Below are 17,523 nucleotides of genomic sequence, written 5' to 3'. Positions count from 1 at the left end.
AACGAGGTTAGCTCAGTCAGGCAGGCTGAGTTGTATTGTCATCAGTAGATCTGATTGTGGGCTCATTCAGCTGCACATCTACCAATGTAATTTATGCCATCATGTGCCAGCAATGCCCCTCTGCCATATACATCGGACAAACTGGACAGTCCCTACATAAAAGAATAAATGCACACAAATCAGACATCAGAAATGGCAATATACAAAAACCCATAGGAGAGCACTTCAATCTCCCAGGACACACAGTAGCAGATTTAAAAGTAGCTATCCTGCAGCAAAGAAATTTCAAGAACAGACTCCAAAGAGAAATTGCTGAGCTACAATTCATCTGCAAATTCAATACCCTCAGCTCAGGATTAAACAAAGACTGTGAATGGCTGGCTAAATACAAAAGCAGCTTCCCCTCTCTTGGAGTTCACACCTCCAGATCTACTGATGACAATACAACTCAGCCTGCCTGCCTGAGCTAACCTCGTTATCCCCAGCCTTGCTCTGGCCTATTTATACCTGGCCTTGCAGATTTCCAGGACCAGCATCTGAAGAAGTGAGTTAACTCACAAAAGCTCATGCTCTAAACTTTTCTGTTAGTCTATAAGGTGCCACAGGACCCTTCGTTGCTCTACAGATCCAGACTAACACGGCTACCCCTCTGATGATGGAAGTTGGAAGAGGTTCCAGAAGACTGGAAAGGGGCAAATATAATAACCCACAACCCAGAAACTACAGACCAGTCGCATTGACTTCTGTGCTAGGAAAGAAATTGAAGCAAATTAAGGAATTCATCTGGAAGGCAAGTTAGGTAACAGCCAGCATGAATTTGTGTAGAACAAATCATGTCAAACCAATTGGATAGCCTTTTATAGGATAACAAGCCTCATGGATAAGGAGTAAGTGGACAATGTGGTATCTGTATAGACTTTAGTTAAGTATTTGATATGGCTTCTCAAAACCCTATCAATAAACAAGGGAGGTTCATCTTGATGGTGCTCCTACAACGGGGGTACATAACTGGCTGGAAATCTGTTCTTGGAGTAGTTTTAATAGTTCGATCATGCTGAAAAGACATAAGTGGAGTTCTCCAGGGGTAAGTTTTGGGACGGGTTGTGTTCCATATCTTCATCAACAGCTTAGATGATAGCATAGAAAGTACACTTACAAAGTTAGTGGATAGCAAGCTGGGAGGGGTTGCAGCTGCTTTAGAGGTGAGGGTCACAATTCAAAATGATCTGGAGAAATGGTCTGAGGTAAATAGAATGAAAGTCAATAAGGACAAAGGCAAAGTGTTCCTAAGTGGAGCAATCTGTTTCACATACAAAATTGAAAATGACTGTCTGAGGATTGGAAAGGGATCTAGGGGGTCATAGTGGACCACAAGCTAAATAAGTCAACAGAGTAATACTGTTGCTGTCCGTCCCCCGCCCACCCCAAAAAAAAGCAAGCCTGATTGTAGGTTGTGCTGAAATTGGAGAAGATCCAGAGAAGAGCAACAAATGATTAAAGGTCTAGAAAACATGACCTTTGAGGGAAGACCGAAAATTTTTTGCTTAGTTTAGAAAAGAGAAGATTGAGTGGGAGGAGCTTGATAGCCTTTTTCATACTTAATCTATTCCAAGAAAGAGAGAAAATATTCTCAGCCTCTGATAGGACAAGAAACAATGGGCTTAAACTGCAGAAGAGTTAGACATCAGGCAAAACTTAACTGTCAGGGTGATTAAAAACTGGAATAAGTTGCCTAGGAAGGTTGTAAAACCTCCATTGGAGGTATTTCAGGAGTTTAGATCATCCCTGCCAATGCCTATCCAAATGGAGTTTGGCCATGCCTGTGAGGGCAGGGGACTGGACTTGACCTTTCAAGGTCCTTTCCAGTTCTAGTATCTAAAGTTTAGAGAAAATAGCTTGACTTTTACCTGTAAATTCATACAACTACAATATTTACCAGAAATTTAATCTGAAGTGTTTTTTGTAGGTGAAAAAGGCTATGACCCTGTGCACTTCCATTATAGGGTGGAGAGAATCTTTATTGATGACCACAATGTCCCCAGCCTAGAGTAAGTCCTATACTAGGATTTTTGCAGATATTAGGCATAAACCAAGCTCTAACTATGCAGTAATTCATATGCTTTTCTTAACTAGGGACATGCTGAAATTTACTGCCAATGTGCGTGAGTGGATGAAAGAGGATGAGAAGAATATCATAGCAATTCACTGTAAGGGTGGCAAAGGTAAGAAACCAAGTGCTGTAGTAAAGATGGGATTGGGAACAATAGGAGAATCATTTTAAAATGGTATAGAGTTTCAAGTTTTAATAGGCATTCGCTTCTTAACTGATTAAATTACAGATTCTGATGTAAACATAATTTGATCACGTGTTAGCTCAATTTCTATCCAGTCAAATAACTGGCATATTAATAACTGCTTTGCACATAGTGTAACTTTAATTGGATGCTCTTAGAATCCCTTTACAAAGGGTAACACTTTAAAAAACGCCTGATACTGGATTGAGGTTTATCAACAGATGAGTCTAACAACTATTTATCAAGGCAGAACACTCAGCAAGTGATCAGTTACAAATAGGAATTTCATTAGGACAATCTCATCAGTCACCTCTAGCTCCAGGCAACACAGTTTCAATCACCTTATGTTTAAACTTCATGTTCTGTTATCCTAGACATAGGTAGGCCTCTGACTTCTGCTACCTCTCCTCCTGCAAGAGAGAAGAACCACTCTGCTTTCTGATTAAACATAAAAGCATAAGAACAGCCATACTGGGTCAGACCAAATGTCCATCTAGCCTAGTATCCTGTGTTCTGACAGTGGCAAACACCAGGTGCCCCAGAGGAATGAACAGAACAGGTAATCAAGTGGTCCATCCCCTGTCATGCATTTCCAGCTTCTGATACAAGGGCTAGGGACACCATTCTTGCCAAAAGCCATTAATGGGCCTATCCTCCATGAATTTATCTAGCTCTTTGTTTTTGAACCCTGAAGTCCTGGTCTTCACAATGCCCTCTGGCAAGGAGTTCCATAAGTTGACTGTGCATATGAAGAAGTTTGCTTTTTTGTTTTAAACCTGCTATACCTATTAATTTCATTTGGTGTCTCTCCCCCACCCTCCCCCAGTCTTTGTTGCGGGAACAAGTAAAGAACTCTTCTCAACGCTAGTCATGATTTTGTAGACCTCTGTCATATCCCCTTTGGATAGTAGTGACACATTGTTCTTGGCAGTCACTCAGTAATGAGTAGGACATCTTCACATCACCCTCCGATTAGTGAGTCCATTAATGGCTGATCAGCCTGATTCTGGAGCTGCAGATCTTATCACAGAAAGGGCAGGTGTTAGTAGCTGTTGGCAAAGTCTGGGGCAGTCTTTTCTTCTCTCTCCTCGGCTGCATTGTGGTGGGACTGCTCGAATTGCACCACCCCTTCACAGATTATCATTCTCCAGTGAGGCGGGGTGGGTGGGGGAGCACTTGGGTAAAGTTCTCCCAAATGTCAAAACCAATGCTGCACTTGTGTGCCTTCAGTGGGTCCTTACAGTGCTCCTGCTGGCCGCCAGTGCTCCTCCGTTTTTCTTCCAATTTAGAAAACTAATCGGCACCTCCCAAAACAGTTTGACATCCAAACCACATGACCAGTCCAAAGGTGTTAAAGAATGATAATGGCTTTAATGCTGGTCACGTTCAACTCTTCCAGGACACCAGTGTTCTGTCTATCCTCCCAAGAGATATGTAGGCTTCTCTTGAGGCAGCGTTGATATTGTTCAAGTGCCTTTAAATGACACTCTGTATGTTGTCCAGATTTCACATGCATACGGTAGCGTTGGAACAGCCACTGAATGATATACAAGGAGCTTTGTCTTGGGATAATGTCCCAGTTCTCAAAGATCATTGGTCTCAGGCATGTGAAAGCAGAGCTTGCATGTCTCAGACAATGCTGGATTTTCACATCAATGTTCTCTGTAGCGGAAAGATGACTTCCAAGGTATGAGAAGTGCCCCACATTTTCAAGCAGTTCTCCATTACTTAAATAGAAGGTACATGAGATTGTCCTGTCAGCGACGGTTGGGTGGAGCACCTTGGTCTTTTTGATGTTGGATGTGAGGTAGAGATTCTTGTATGCTTCAGCAAAGGCACCGAAGATGGTCTGAATCTCTGCGGGGGAGAGCAGCAACCAAGTGTCATCCACGTACTCGAGCTCCATGATAGAGGTCATGGAGATCTTGCTTTTATCCTTAAGTCTCCTGAGACTGAAACTTCATGTTCATTCTATAGAATATTTTCATGCCATATGGAAGCAAAGAGGGAAGGGCTTGTGGTGAAGATGCAGAACGGGGATGGGGCAATGATGCAGCCTTGTTTTGACCTCAGAGGGGTCACTTTGGAACACATTTTTGCTCAATAGTGTGGTAGTATCCTGAAGCTTAATGAATTTTTTGGCGCAGCCATTCTTTGAGAGGATGGTCCCATGGGTCGCTATGATTAACCGAGTTGAATTCTTTTGGTTAATGGCTCAATAGCTAAGTGAGAACCTGAACTACTCTAATGGTATATTATGAATATAGCCACCTTCTCAGATTAGGGCAGTGTAGTAGAGATTGAGGAATAACTAGTATAAAGTCAAATATTTGACATTAACAAACGTTAAATTCTTGTGTTTATTTCCTGAAGGAAGCGGCAAGATTTTTAGATACAAAACAAAGACCACTATAAAATAACCTTGCAGTTCCTGTTTATTCTCAAACATGATTCTGCAATTTCTTAAACATAAGTTCTGTTTGTGTTTATGCTGTTAAATGTTACAGGGCCAGGCTTTTGAAATCGGCAACATGTTTGTCTGCCTCTAAATATGCTTCTGCTCTCGACCCCAGGCTGCTTTTTTAAAAAAAAAAAAAAGTATTCATAGTTGTGGGGGGAACAGGCAGCCATTGAACCCAACTAAACTCCATATATCAGAGACCACTTCACTTCAAGCCATGCTGTGTGACAGCACCTATGACTGCAGCATTTGTGCTATTGTCAAAAGTGACATAAGCTAATGGAGCTCTTTTTTCTTGAAAATTTTGTCTTAAGACTCAACATTCAGTTTTTTTCATTAAGCAGACTGCAGCAGAGGCTTGCTGCCTTTGTCACTTGGTACAGAACCCTGATCTTCCTGTGGCACCAATGCCAAGTCTGCTGCTAGCCATGTGCTTCCTACATCTAGTTTTTCAGAAGTTTGAATTTTCAAAGTCTCTTGTTGATTAGCAGCTAGTATTTGAGTTTTTCAAGTATAACTTTGGGCCAAAATTATGCAAAAATATATGCCTAAAATTAGGTGTATCAGAGGATAAACTTGTCAAAATAACTGAGCACCTAAGGGCTCTCATGGAAATCAACGAGCTGCTGTGTGCTTGGCACTTGAAAAAAACAGACATCCCCTTCTGAAAAACGTTGGCTTCAGTGTTTGCTTGTGTCAGATTCATGTCAGCAGTTTTCCATTTGTCAGCACATCACTGGAAAGAAGTAACATAGTACAGCCCTGGAGAGTCAAGTCTTCTGAGGCAAGAGTGCTTACCCAAGTCTGCGTAATCCTGGGGTTTTGAGGTATATTGGACACCCTCTCAATTAAATTGGAGCCTGAAAAATTGCTGGCCATCTTGCAGTAGTTCATGGCAGATTAGAAGTGAGGAACTATGGAGGGTATGGAATAATCTCAAGAGTAAATTACTAGGAAAGCGTACTCTTACAGAAATGCTTTTGCAAAAGTACATCCATGTTGGATCTGATCTAAAGTTATAGTCTAGTTTCTACCCTAAACATAGGCTGCTTGTGTAACTTTACAGGCTGACTATTGTGTATGTTTCAAAATACCATGTGTTTATATAATGTTTGGGGTTTTTCTCTACTACAGGCAGGACTGGAACAATGGTTTGTACCTGGCTCATTGACAGTGACCAGTTTGAGAGTGCAAAGGTACTAGGAAAAACTGATAGCCACCACTTTAACGTGCTTTTGAAAGATTCTGGAAAGATGAGGCCTCTAAGTGTCTTGACTAAAGATGCCTTTTACAAAACCCATGCCTTATTTTTGTTGGGGAGTGCGCACCACTTTTAAAGGGTTTTTGCCTTTGGTTGTTCATATTGTGAATGCTTGTTTATAATTTGAGGGGCTGGAACATAGACAAGAACCCAAAGAAAGTGGAATATCAGCCATGGGAACAGTTTATTGTGCCTTGAAAATGACTTGTTTTATAAAAAAAAAAAAAAAAAAAAAAAAACCTATTGAAAATCCACTATGAATGGGAGTTTAAGCCTATTATCTTGCTCTAAAGCAAGGCCTTCTCAAAGATTATCAAATTTTAAAATGTCCCAAGTCTCCACTTAATTCATGTATCCCTGTCTGTATGCACCTGCTGGACTGGTGTCTATTGTGGATCCACATGTCTTTGGAGACCACAGGCCCAGGTCTCTCCTCCCCAGCATGTGGAGGGTGGAAGCATACCTTCCTTTAGAACTTGCTCTTCATTTCTTAAAGCCAAAAGTGGAAGTCACTCGTAAAAATGAACTCTGTCTCCAAGAGTGGCAGGTCTCATAATTAAAAGCGGATCCTCTGCTGCAGTGCATCATAGATGGGTTTATGGCCTTAATGCCTGGAGGAGAAAATCTTATCAAGAATTTGCCTCTGTATAAGGATCATCAAGATTTTTTGTTTGCATTGGGCTTACTCCTTTTCTACAAGGCAGTTTGCAAACTTTCCAATTAGTTTGAATGTCTGTGTGTTTGTGTGTGTTTTTTTTGTGCTGATTTTTATACTGGTCCCTAGAACCACATCTATTCTGGCTTTCTGGAGTGTAAGTTCTTATTGGAGAGGTGGAGACATATTGAGTAAAGCTTCTAATAACATATCCAGCCCTTAACTTCTCTGGTTGTTTGAGTAAAAACACTAAATACTGTCCCTTCCTGACTAGCAAATTGTTGTCTACTCTGAAGAGCGCTTTGCCACAAGAGATTGACAGGCTTTTGTGTTTCTAATACCAGTTCATGCTGACTTCCCAAGCTGCTCTCTCCAGGATTAATTTGATGTTTCCAGTCTATTACCATTGTTAACAGCTGATATTATGTTTTTAGTCATCCAGTATAATTATATGATGGCACAAAATTCCTTGTGATTCAGCTGCAAAACTAGTCCTGTTACTTCATATGAAATTTTACTCTTCTTTGTAGGAGAGCTTGGACTATTTTGGGGAGAGAAGAACTGATAAAAGTACAAGTTCCAAATTTCAAGGAGTTGAAACACCATCCCAGGTAAGAGCCTAAACAAATAGGACACTGAGGGAGAATTAGACAGAAAAAGCACTTCAAAAATCTGTGTACATTAATGGATTGAACAATCAGAATTGAAGTATTTTTTGCACCAGTCATCTGAGAATGTCCAAACTTTATTAGCCAGATATATGGTATACGTGGCTCTCTGGAACCTAATGAATTTCTTCTACTAGTTTGGCCCACATCTTTAAGAAACTTTCCTTCTCCTGTAACTCCAAGAAATGTGCTAGGAATGGGGATCAAAGGGGCACGGAGGCTTTTAAAAAGTTCAATACGGACCACCTTAGTGAACCAAATGTTGAACAAATCATGCTCATAACTAAAGCTGTCTGGAAAACAAATCGCTTCCTGCCTGAAAACATCATAGCGTTTGAATTTAATCTTTTGTCCTCTGCTGGACAAAGACCACTGCACCCAAAAAAGGAAGCCAGTTGAAAAGCACCATTCTTAGTGGAAATGGAAGTTATTGCCTTCACATTTTCCTACCTAAAGGAAGGCCCTTTGTTGACTACATTTACTTTGAGTCTGGGAGAAAGGGAGTGAAACTGAGAAGGGCCATCTAGAGGAGCGGGCATAAAATTCAGATCTCTGAGAAGGCACTTTCTATCAGGCTGCGGACCGACTACTCCACACCTGCTCAGCACGGGCTCTGGCAGATGAGTGCTAATGCTTTATGGATGGGATGGGGAAACTGGCACAGACTGTTACTTTGCTCAAGGCCACACAGAGCAAAACTACCAAAAATGAGATTCAAATAGTGTAAATTACTGTTCTTCCTCTGTTTCTCGCTTTTCTCACTCATTGGACACTAAACACAACAAGGTCATTCTTCTTCGAGTGCTGTCCCCATGGGTGCCCCAGAACTGCAAATCAGATTTGCAAAGCAGGTTCCATAACCGGGGTGCACACGCACAGAGCATAATGTGCTGGTGCCTCCTGAGTGCCTATTGCATGCAGCCCCAGTCCCTCACCTTCAGTTCCTCTACCTACCCTTGGTCACGGACAAAGCCCAGCGTTCTCTCTGAGCTTACCTCAGACAGTCAGTTAGCATTTAGAGACCTTTCTCTTAACAATTCAGACTTAATGTTGTTGTAAATAGTTTCCCTGATTCATACTCTTAAAGCAGGGGCAAATAACTCTTTCCATTTCCCACCTCCAGTTAGGGGTTTTGAAAGTGGCATTAGCTGCTAAGGCAAAAAACCAAAACAAACCACCTCCCGCTTCCCAGACAGAGTAATAGATCTCATGCACTTAAGTCAGCAGCTCTTTATCAAGTCATTATTGAGGCATGTCTAAGCTGACAGCACAATAACAGCTCTTTGACAGGAGAGAGAACACGAGTGCCTCTGTAACCCACACACCTATGTGTGGTTAACTGTCCCATGTAGTGGTGCCTAGACTACTTCAGAGAGTAAAAACGCAGTCCAGTAGCACTTTAAAGACTACAAATAATTTAGTAGGTGATGAGCTTTCGTAGGAAGACCCACTTCAGACCACAGCCATACCAGAACAGACTCAATATTTAAGGCACAGAGAACCAAAAATAGTAATCAAGGTTGGCAAACCAGAAAAATATTATCAAGGTGAGCAAATCAGAGTAGAGGGACAGAAGGTCGGGGTGGGGGGTTGGTCATGAATCAGATTAAGCCAAGTAGGCGAAAGAGCCCCTATAATGACCTAAACAATTCCCATCCCGGTTCAAACCATGTGTTAATGTGTCAAATTTGAATAGAAAAGAGTTCAGCAGCCTCTTTCCAATCTGTTGTGAAAATTCCTCTTCAGTAAGAGCAGACCTTCAGGTCATTAACAGAATGGCCTACTCCATTAAAATGCTGGCTGAGAGGTTTGTGGGTCAGGAGTGTTTTTGTCTGTTTCTGTGCCCATTAATTCTCTAAGACTTTGAAGTCTGTTCAATATACAAAGCATCTGGGCATTGTTGGCATGTGATGGCATATAATGTTAGTTGAGGAACATGAGTGTGCTGCTGATTCTGTGAATAACCTGATTAGGTCCAGTAATGGTATCTCCAGAAAAGATATGTGGACAAAGCTGGCAGCAGGCTTTGTTGCAAGGACAAGTTCCAGAACTGGAGTTCCTGTGGTATAGACTGATTTTTGGTGAGAATCCTCATAAGGTTGGGAGGTTGTCTGTAGAAGAGAACAGGCCTGTCACCTAGGGCCTTCTGGAGTGTGGCATCCTGATTAAGGATAGGTTATAGGTCTTTAATAATGCATTGCAGTGGTTTGAGTTGGGGGCTGTAGGTAACAACCAGTAGTGTTCTGTTCTTGGCTTTTTTTGGGCCTATCTTGGAGTACCTGGGCTCTGGGTATTCGTCTGGCCCTGTCAATTTGTTTATTTCTCCTGGTGGGTAATTCAGGTTTATGAATGTGGTAAAGAAAGAGAAGTTACTCACCGTAGTAACGATGGTTCTTCGAGATGTGTCCCTGTGGGTGCTCCACAATAGGTGTCGGGCTCGCCCCAGCGCCGCAGATTGGATCTTTCCAGCAGTTTCTGCTGGACCGTGCATGCACCGGCACGCACCGCTCCTTTGCGCGCTCCCGGCCACGTGTGCGATCCAGTCCCTGCCAGTTCCTTGACCAACCGCTTCAGATGCTCCTGAAAAACACTAAACAGAGATCCGAAGTGGGGAGGATGGGTGGGTGGTGGAGCACCCACAGGGACACATCTCGAAGAACCATCATTACTACACTGAGTAACTTCTTTCTTCCTCGAGCGTCCCCGTGGGTGCTCCACGATAGGTGACTACCCAGCAGTAACCCAAGAAAGGAGGTGGGTAATCGGGTTATGTGCAGCTTGCCCCCGAAAGGACCGCTGTCGAGAGGCGGGTATCCTCTTGGAATAACCGGTGTAGGGCATAATGCTTGGCGAAGGTGTCATAGGATGACCAGGTCGCTGCTCTGCAGATGTCTTTTAGCGCGATGCCCTTAAAAAAGGCTGCTGCCGCCACTGCCCGGGTGGAATGAGCCCTAGGCAGGGCCAGTAAAGGAGTCTTTTGAAGTTCGTAGCACATTTTTATGCAGGACACAATGTGCTTCGAGATTCTCTGTGAAGAGAGACCCTCTCCTTTTGACCTGGGAGCGAGAGAGACTGAGTCTGTCCGTTTTCCAGAAGGACGTAGTTCTGTGTATGTAGAAGGCTAACACCCTCCTCACTTCCAGGAAGTGCAGGCGTGCCTCCTTGCTGGAGCTATGAGGCTTAGGGTAAACTATAGGCTCGTTAAGATGGAACTCTGAAGAAACTTTCGGAACAAAAGCTGGGTGCAGCCGTAAGGTTACCGCCTCATTTGAGAATACCGTGCAGGGCGGCGTTGCCATAACTGCTGCGAGCTCACTCACCCTGCGAGCTGATGTGATTGCAAGAAGGAAGGTTGCCTTTATCGTAAGGAGATGGAGGGAAACCGTGGCTAAGGGTTCAAAGGGTGGTCCCGTTAGCGCGCTGAGCACCAGGTCCAAGCTCCACAATGGTGGACGTGGTTTCCGAGGGGGGTACAGTTTTACCAGCCCCTTCAGGAACCTGGTAACAATAGGATGGGCAAACACCGTGGGCCCTTCCTCTTCATGCCGAAAAGCCGATATAGTGGCGAGATGGACCTTCAGCGAGGAGAGGGAGAGCCCGCCTCTCTTGAGGTCTAGTAAGTATTCTAGTATGACAGGTATAGGCACTTCAAGGGGAGCTAACTGCTTGGTAGAACACCATGCAGTGAATCGAGTCCATTTCTGTTTGTAGGTCTTCCTGGTGGAGATCCTTCGGCTGCTTTCCAGGACTTGTACTCCCTCCGTACATGTACTTTCTAGGGAGCTGAGCCATGGATTAACCATGCTTGTAGGCGCAGGCCTCAGGGTGTGGATGCACTGTGGACCCCTGGGCCTGCATGAGCAGGTCCGGCGCTACCGGAAGGGGAAGTGGTGGACGATCCGACATGTGGAGAAGCAAGGGGAACCATTGCTGTCGATCCCATGTGGGGACCACTAGGATCATGTGGGCTCTCTCCCTCCTGGCTTTCTGCAGGACCTTGTGGATGAGCACCGTGGGTGGGAACGCATAAAGCAGTGGGCCCTTCCACGAAATCGCGAACGCGTCCCCCAAGGACCCCTGCCCCAGTCCTGCCCTGGAGCAGTATTGGGGGCACTTCTTGTTGTGCCGAGTAGCAAACAGGTCTATCTGGGGAAACCCCCATGCATGAAAAATTGGTCGTAGCAGATCGGAGCAGATCTGCCACTCGTGTATGAGTGCGAAGCGCCTGCTCAGCTGGTCTGCCTTCCCATTGTGAGCGCCTGGTAAGTACGAGGCTTTCAAAGTTATTGTTGGCGATGCACCAGTTCCACAGCCAGACTGCTTCCGCACATAAGGCACGGCATCGAGCTCCACCTTGTCGATTTTATATAAAACATGGTGGAGATATTGTCTGTATTGATCCCGACTACCTTGCCTTGTATGTGGTCTTGAAAGTTTGCAGGCGTTGAACGCTGCTCTGAGCTCCAGTATATTTATATGCAGTGACTGTTCCGTAGGAGACCACAGTCCTTGTGTCACCTTTTCACCAATATGTGCTCCCCACCCTATGTGGGAGGCGTTGGTGGTGAGAAAAATAGAGACTTGTGGTTGGTGAAAGGGTACCCCTGTTAGCACGTTCTTGGGGTTTACCCAACATTGCAGGGATCTGCGCACCTCTGTTGTGGGCGACACTGCCCTGCAGACGGTATGGGATGCCGGCTTGTAAACGCTCACCAGCCAATGTTGAAGGTTGCGCACATGCCATCTGGCGTTCTGTAACACAAACGTTGCCACTGCCATGTGGCCGAGCAGCTGCAAGCACGTTAAAACCAGCATCGTGGGGCTGTATGTAATGACTTGTACCAGGGAACCGATGGCGCGAAAGCGAGCGTCGGGTAGATAAACCCTTGCTGTGATGGAATTTATGCATGCCCCAATGAACTCTATGCCCTGTGTGGGGTTGATCTTTGACTTCACAAGGTTGATGACCAGGCCCAGCGAAGAAAACGTGTTTGCTGTTACGCGTATCATGCGTAGTACCTCCGCCTTTGAGGCCCCTTTCAGTAGGCAGTCCAGATATGGGAATATAAATACCCCCTGTCTGTGCAGGTAGGCTGACACCACTGCCAGGGTCTTGGTAAAGACTCTGGGGGCCGAGGAGAGGCCGAACGGCAGAACCTTGTATTGGAAATGTTCTTTGCCGACCATAAACCGGAGAAAACGTCTGAGCCGGGTGGATCGTTATATGAAAATACGCATCTTGTAAGTCGAGGGCTGCGAACCAATCTCCATCGTCCCAGTGCCGTGAGTATAGAGGCAACTGTGATCATCCGAAAGCGTTGTTTGCGCAAGTACCGGTTGAGGCCTCGAAGATCTAAGATGGGCCTCCAGCCTCCTGTTTTCTTCTCTGTGAGGAAGTATCGTGAATAAAACCCTTTCCCTTGGAGTCGCTCCGGCACTCTTTCCACCGCCCCTATAAGCATCAGGTGGTCCACCTTGTGCTTGAGTTTCGCCTCGTGGGAGGCATCCCTGAGATGAGGCCTGGGCGAAGGTCTTGGCAGTGGGAGCGACTGAAAGGGGATCACATAACCCGTGGCTATGATCTCTAGTACCCACTTGTCTGTGGTGATCTTTTGCCATTGTGAGTGGAACGGTTGGAGGCGATGATGGAACATTGATTGTGGATGACATTGCACGATGGTAGTAATAGTGCAGCCCTTGACCTGTCCGTCAAACTTGTTGCCTTTGGGCCTGCCCCAAGGATGCACAGCCTTGTTGGGAACGTTGCCTAGGAGTTCTATACTGTTGTTGCTGTTGATGCCGCCCTTGGTTGTAGCCCCGTTGGTACTGAGCACGCTGAGGTTGGTACGGGTATCGCCTTTGAGGGTAATACTCTCTCTTTCTGTATGGAGGGGTATAAATACCCAGGGTTCTGAGTGTGGCTCTTGAGTCTTTACTGGAATGAAGGACTGAATCAGTTGACTCTGCAAACAACTTTTGTGTGTCGAAAGGGAGATCGACAATTTTTGCCTGCAGATCCCTCGGGATACCCGATGTCTGGAGCCAGGATTCCCTGCGCATGACCACTGCCGTAGCCGTTGAGCGTGCCGCCGTGTCCGCTACGTCCAGGGCAATCTGGACTCCCGTCCTTGAAGCTGCATAGCCCTCTTGCATGAGGGCCTCCAGCACCGGCTTCTTATCTTTTGGAAGTGAATCCATGAGAGAAGTAAGCCTGCAGTAACTGTCGAAATTGTGGTTCGCTAGATGTGCTGCATAATTAGCCATTCTCAGCAGCAGGGTGGAGGAGGAGTATACGTTTCTGCCAAATAGCTCTAGCTTCTTGGCATCTCTATCCGTTCCCCCTGCTTTGTACTGGGAAGTCTTCGATCTCTGAGACGATTCTACCACCAGAGAATTTGGTTGTGGGTGACTAAACAGGAACTCCATGCCCTTCGCCGGGACAAAGTATTTCTTATCCGCCCTCTTGTTTATGGGTGGAGTGGAAGCCGGGGTCTGCCATATGGTAGTAGCAGACTCCATGATTGCTTCGTCGAGCGGGATAGCGATTTTGGACGAGGCCAGAGGCCTCAGGCTTTTGAGGCGCTTGTGGTGCTTCTCCTGCACCTCTGCTGTTTGGATGCCTTGCGTGAAAGCCACCCTTTTAAACAGCTCCTGAAACTGTTTGTTTGAGGTCGTCCGGGGGGGCGGGGGGGCAACATCCCCGGGGGCCGTAGCCTCGTCGGGGGAGGACAAGGAGGAACCACTAGGGTAGACCTCCCTTGAACTCTCAGGGTCCTGCTGCCGGTGGTACACCCTCTCCCTGGAGGTTTGCAAGGGAAAATCTCGGGGTTCCAAAATCAGCTCCCCTTGAGACAGCTGTGCTTCCGTCCCCGTCTGAGAGCCCGCAGGGGTACTGGGGGGTCGAGGGGGACCTGCCCCTCGGTGTATGCCTGTGGTGTCTATGCCCAGCGTGATAAGGATGACCGTGGCAGCACGGGCATGGTTCCTGGGATGGAGACCTGGACCACTCTCGAGGTGCATACCCCCAATGTCTGGGGGAGCGAGATTGTCGGGATGACTGAGACAATGGTGAAACTGCCCCCAGCCTACCCAGAGTCTCCTTTTCTGTTCCTCCAACCAGCGTCACCATGGCTCGAGCCACCCTCGCCTTTTCTGGGATTTGACCCTTTGGAGTACTACCACAAAACCAGAGACCCATGTCTCCTGGTTGGTGTACGCAGCATAAGGGGAGGACTTGTTGAGAGCAGCCCTGCCCAGAGAAGGGCTGCGGTGCCGGGTTTTCGCTGCTGCCTTCCCCTCCCCTGCAGGGCTGGCTCCACCCCTCCCCGTGCCGGGGATCTCAGGCCCCACTGTCGGCGCCGCGCTCGGCACGCTCATCTGTGGTACCGCGCAGGTGGTCTCCTCCGGTGCCTGCAGGCTACATGCCTGTTGGCCCTGCACCATTGGTGCCGCGGGGGTCTGTGCCGCTTGTGGTGGTGCTGCCGGTTCCGGCGCTTGCCTGGCCGCCACTCTGAATGCGCGGGCTGGCTGTCTAGTAATCGGAGGCTCAGCCTCTGCCACGTGCGCTGCCGCTTGCTTGGGGGCTGTGTCTTACGCCCGTCCCGCTTGCTGTGACCGCCAGCAGGGATCGGGCTGGAGAGAGCTTCCTCTGTTTCTGTGCCGAGAGGGTGAGGGACACCGCCTTCCTTTTATGGAGCCCTGTGGGTCCCTCTGGTTGAGGCCTCTCTGGCACGTCTGGCTGGAGGGCCTTATCAAACAGCAGCATTTTCAGCCGCATTTCTCTATCCTTTCTGGCTCTGGCCATGAGCTTTGCACAGAAGGAGCATTTCTGGGTGACGTGTAATTCCCCCAGGCACCTAATACATTCTGTGCCCATCAGAGGCCGGCATAGCTTCGCGGCATGACTCGCACTTCTTGAATCCTGACGACAACATTGTGGTGAGTCTTTGAGCTGTTAATAGGGTACTTAGCACCTTCTCTGTGGCTGTTCCCCTCTCACGGACTCCAGCCTGCCACAGCAGGAGGCCTACTGGCCTTCAAGTCCCCGGGTTGCCTCTGCTCCTCCTTCTCGTTACTAAGACTTCATATATAGTTTTTTTTTTTTTCTTTTTTTTGCAATAAAGAAACAAACAATTTAACTAAGAACTCTGAAAAACTCTAAATACGCTGACTCTGGCCGCAGCCTGAGCAGATTCCGTCTGCAGCCGATAGCGGTAAAGAAGGAACTGGCGGGGACCGGATCGTGCACGTGGCCGGGAGCTCGCAGGGGAGTGGCACGCGCCAGCGCATGCATGGTCCGGCAGAAACTGCTGGAAAGATCCAATCTGCAGCGCCGGGGCGAGCCCGACACCTATCGTGGAGCACCCACGGGGACACTCTGAAGAACTTTGTAGTTCTTGGCCTGACAGTAGGATCAGAGCAAATGCAATTGTACCTAAGGGCTTGACTATAAACAATGGATCTAGTTATGTATGCAGGATGGAAGCTAGAAGCATGTTTGAAAGTATAGCGAACAGTGGGTTTCTGATAGAGCATGGTACCGATCAGGCCATCCTTGATTTGTACTGTAGTGTCCAGGAAATGTCTCTTGCATGGAGTAGTTGAGGCATAAGTTGATAGTGGGGTGCAGATTGTTGAAGTCTCTGGGGAATTCTTCTAGATTCCCTATACCATGGGTCCAAATCATAAAGATGTCATCAATGTTTCTTAAGTAGAGGAGGGGCAATAGGGGATGAGAGCTGAGGAATCATTGTTCCAGGTCAGCCATAAATGTATTAGCATATTGTGGGGCCCTGCGGGTGCCCATAGCAGTTCCACTAATCTGGCGGTATAAACTTTCCCCAAATCAGAAATAATTGTGGGTGAGAACAAAGTTAGAGGTCAGACACCAGATTGGCTGTGGTGACATCAGGGATGGTATTCCTGATCGCTTGTAATCTGTCTTCATGTGGAATATTAGTGTACAGAGCCTCTACATCCGTGGTGGCAAGGATGGCGTTGTCAAACTTTCCTGATGTTTTGTAACTTCCTCAGGAATCCAATGGTATCTCGTAGATAGCTGGGAGAGTTGGTGGCATAGGGTTTGAGGAGGGAGTCCACGTAACCGGATAGTTTGGTAAAGGTGCCAATACCTGAAATATTAAGGTGTCCAGGGTTTCCAGGTTTGTGGATTTTTGGGAAGTAAATAGAATAATCCAGGCTGGGGCTCAGATGATGTGTCTGAGTCAATAGGGTCCTGAGTAGCAGCAGGGAGCTCCTTAAGTAGTTGTAATTTCTTTTGGAATTCCAAAGTGGGATCAGCAGAGAGGTCTAAAATTTGGTCATTATAGGGGCTCTTTTGCATACTTGGCTTAATCTAGTTCTTGGTGTGTTCCCCCCCCCACCTTCTGCCCCTCTCCTGACTCTGATTTGCTCACCTTGATAGTTTTGATTTGCCAACCTTGATTACTGTTTTTGGTTCTCTACCTTAAATATTGAGTGTTCTGGTATGGCTACCGTCTGAAGTGGGTCTGTCCCACGAAAGCTCTTCACCTAAAATTATTTTTAGTCTTAAAGTGCTACTGGACTACTTTGTTTTCATAGTATATAGACTAGCATGGCTTTCTCTGTTACTATTGACAGAGAATAAGTGTCCTCTACAGCCCAAGCTGAGAGCCAGCTGGCCTTTAGTTCAAGTTGTAGAGGCGTCTGCACTAAGCTCCAGAGGTCCCATGTTAGTCTGCCTGAGGGCAGTTATACTTCCTCAGACTTTGAGATGTACTGAAAGCTGGGAGCCTATACTAACCTCAGATGGTCATTCTTTCCATATTTGTTGTTGGGGGAAGCCCATATACACCAGAAATATGACTACTGTTTGACTGGGAGAGCCAGAAAAGACAAAGCTCTACCTCAGAGTGATTCTTTTTGACAAGGCTGTACAGCCTTCTGAGGCATGAGATGCCTCTCCCATATGGCATGGCTCTTCAAAGGGGGCTGCACCCACCATCAGGAAAGTGGCAAAAAGAGGGCTTCCCTGGCTCACACTCTACCACCCTCCTTCCTCAACATCAGCAGGGGAGAAACCAGGCACCTCAGGAGCTACTGCCACGGAGTTAGGGTGCAGAGTTCATTTGGCAGCACCAACAGTGTTGTGCACCTCCTCAGTGCCAAAGAAAGCACCAGTGCATTCAGAGGCCAGCACCCCT

The 17,523-nt window shown here is 46.6% G+C and overlaps 1 protein-coding gene across 5 annotated transcripts in view; it reads left to right on the top strand.

The window, feature by feature from the left end:
* The window catches only part of LOC142009304 (phosphatidylinositol 3,4,5-trisphosphate 3-phosphatase TPTE2-like), a 57,109-nt gene that overhangs the window by 29,815 nt on the left and 9,771 nt on the right, over positions 1 to 17,523 (top strand). For all 5 annotated transcript variants that reach the window (XM_074987155.1, XM_074987137.1, XM_074987147.1 and 2 more), the window contains 4 exons: positions 1,967 to 2,048; positions 2,134 to 2,222; positions 5,890 to 5,951; positions 7,202 to 7,282. In XM_074987155.1, coding sequence (XP_074843256.1) covers positions 1,967 to 2,048; positions 2,134 to 2,222; positions 5,890 to 5,951; positions 7,202 to 7,282 — 314 coding nt within the window. The remainder of the gene's footprint in view (positions 1 to 1,966; positions 2,049 to 2,133; positions 2,223 to 5,889; positions 5,952 to 7,201; positions 7,283 to 17,523) is intronic.

Source organism: Carettochelys insculpta, chromosome 1 (genome assembly GCF_033958435.1).
Source record: "Carettochelys insculpta isolate YL-2023 chromosome 1, ASM3395843v1, whole genome shotgun sequence".
Classification (NCBI taxonomy): domain Eukaryota; kingdom Metazoa; phylum Chordata; order Testudines; family Carettochelyidae; genus Carettochelys; species Carettochelys insculpta.
The sequence above is the reverse complement of the archived record's forward strand: the minus strand, read 5'-3'. Positions and strand labels throughout refer to the sequence as shown.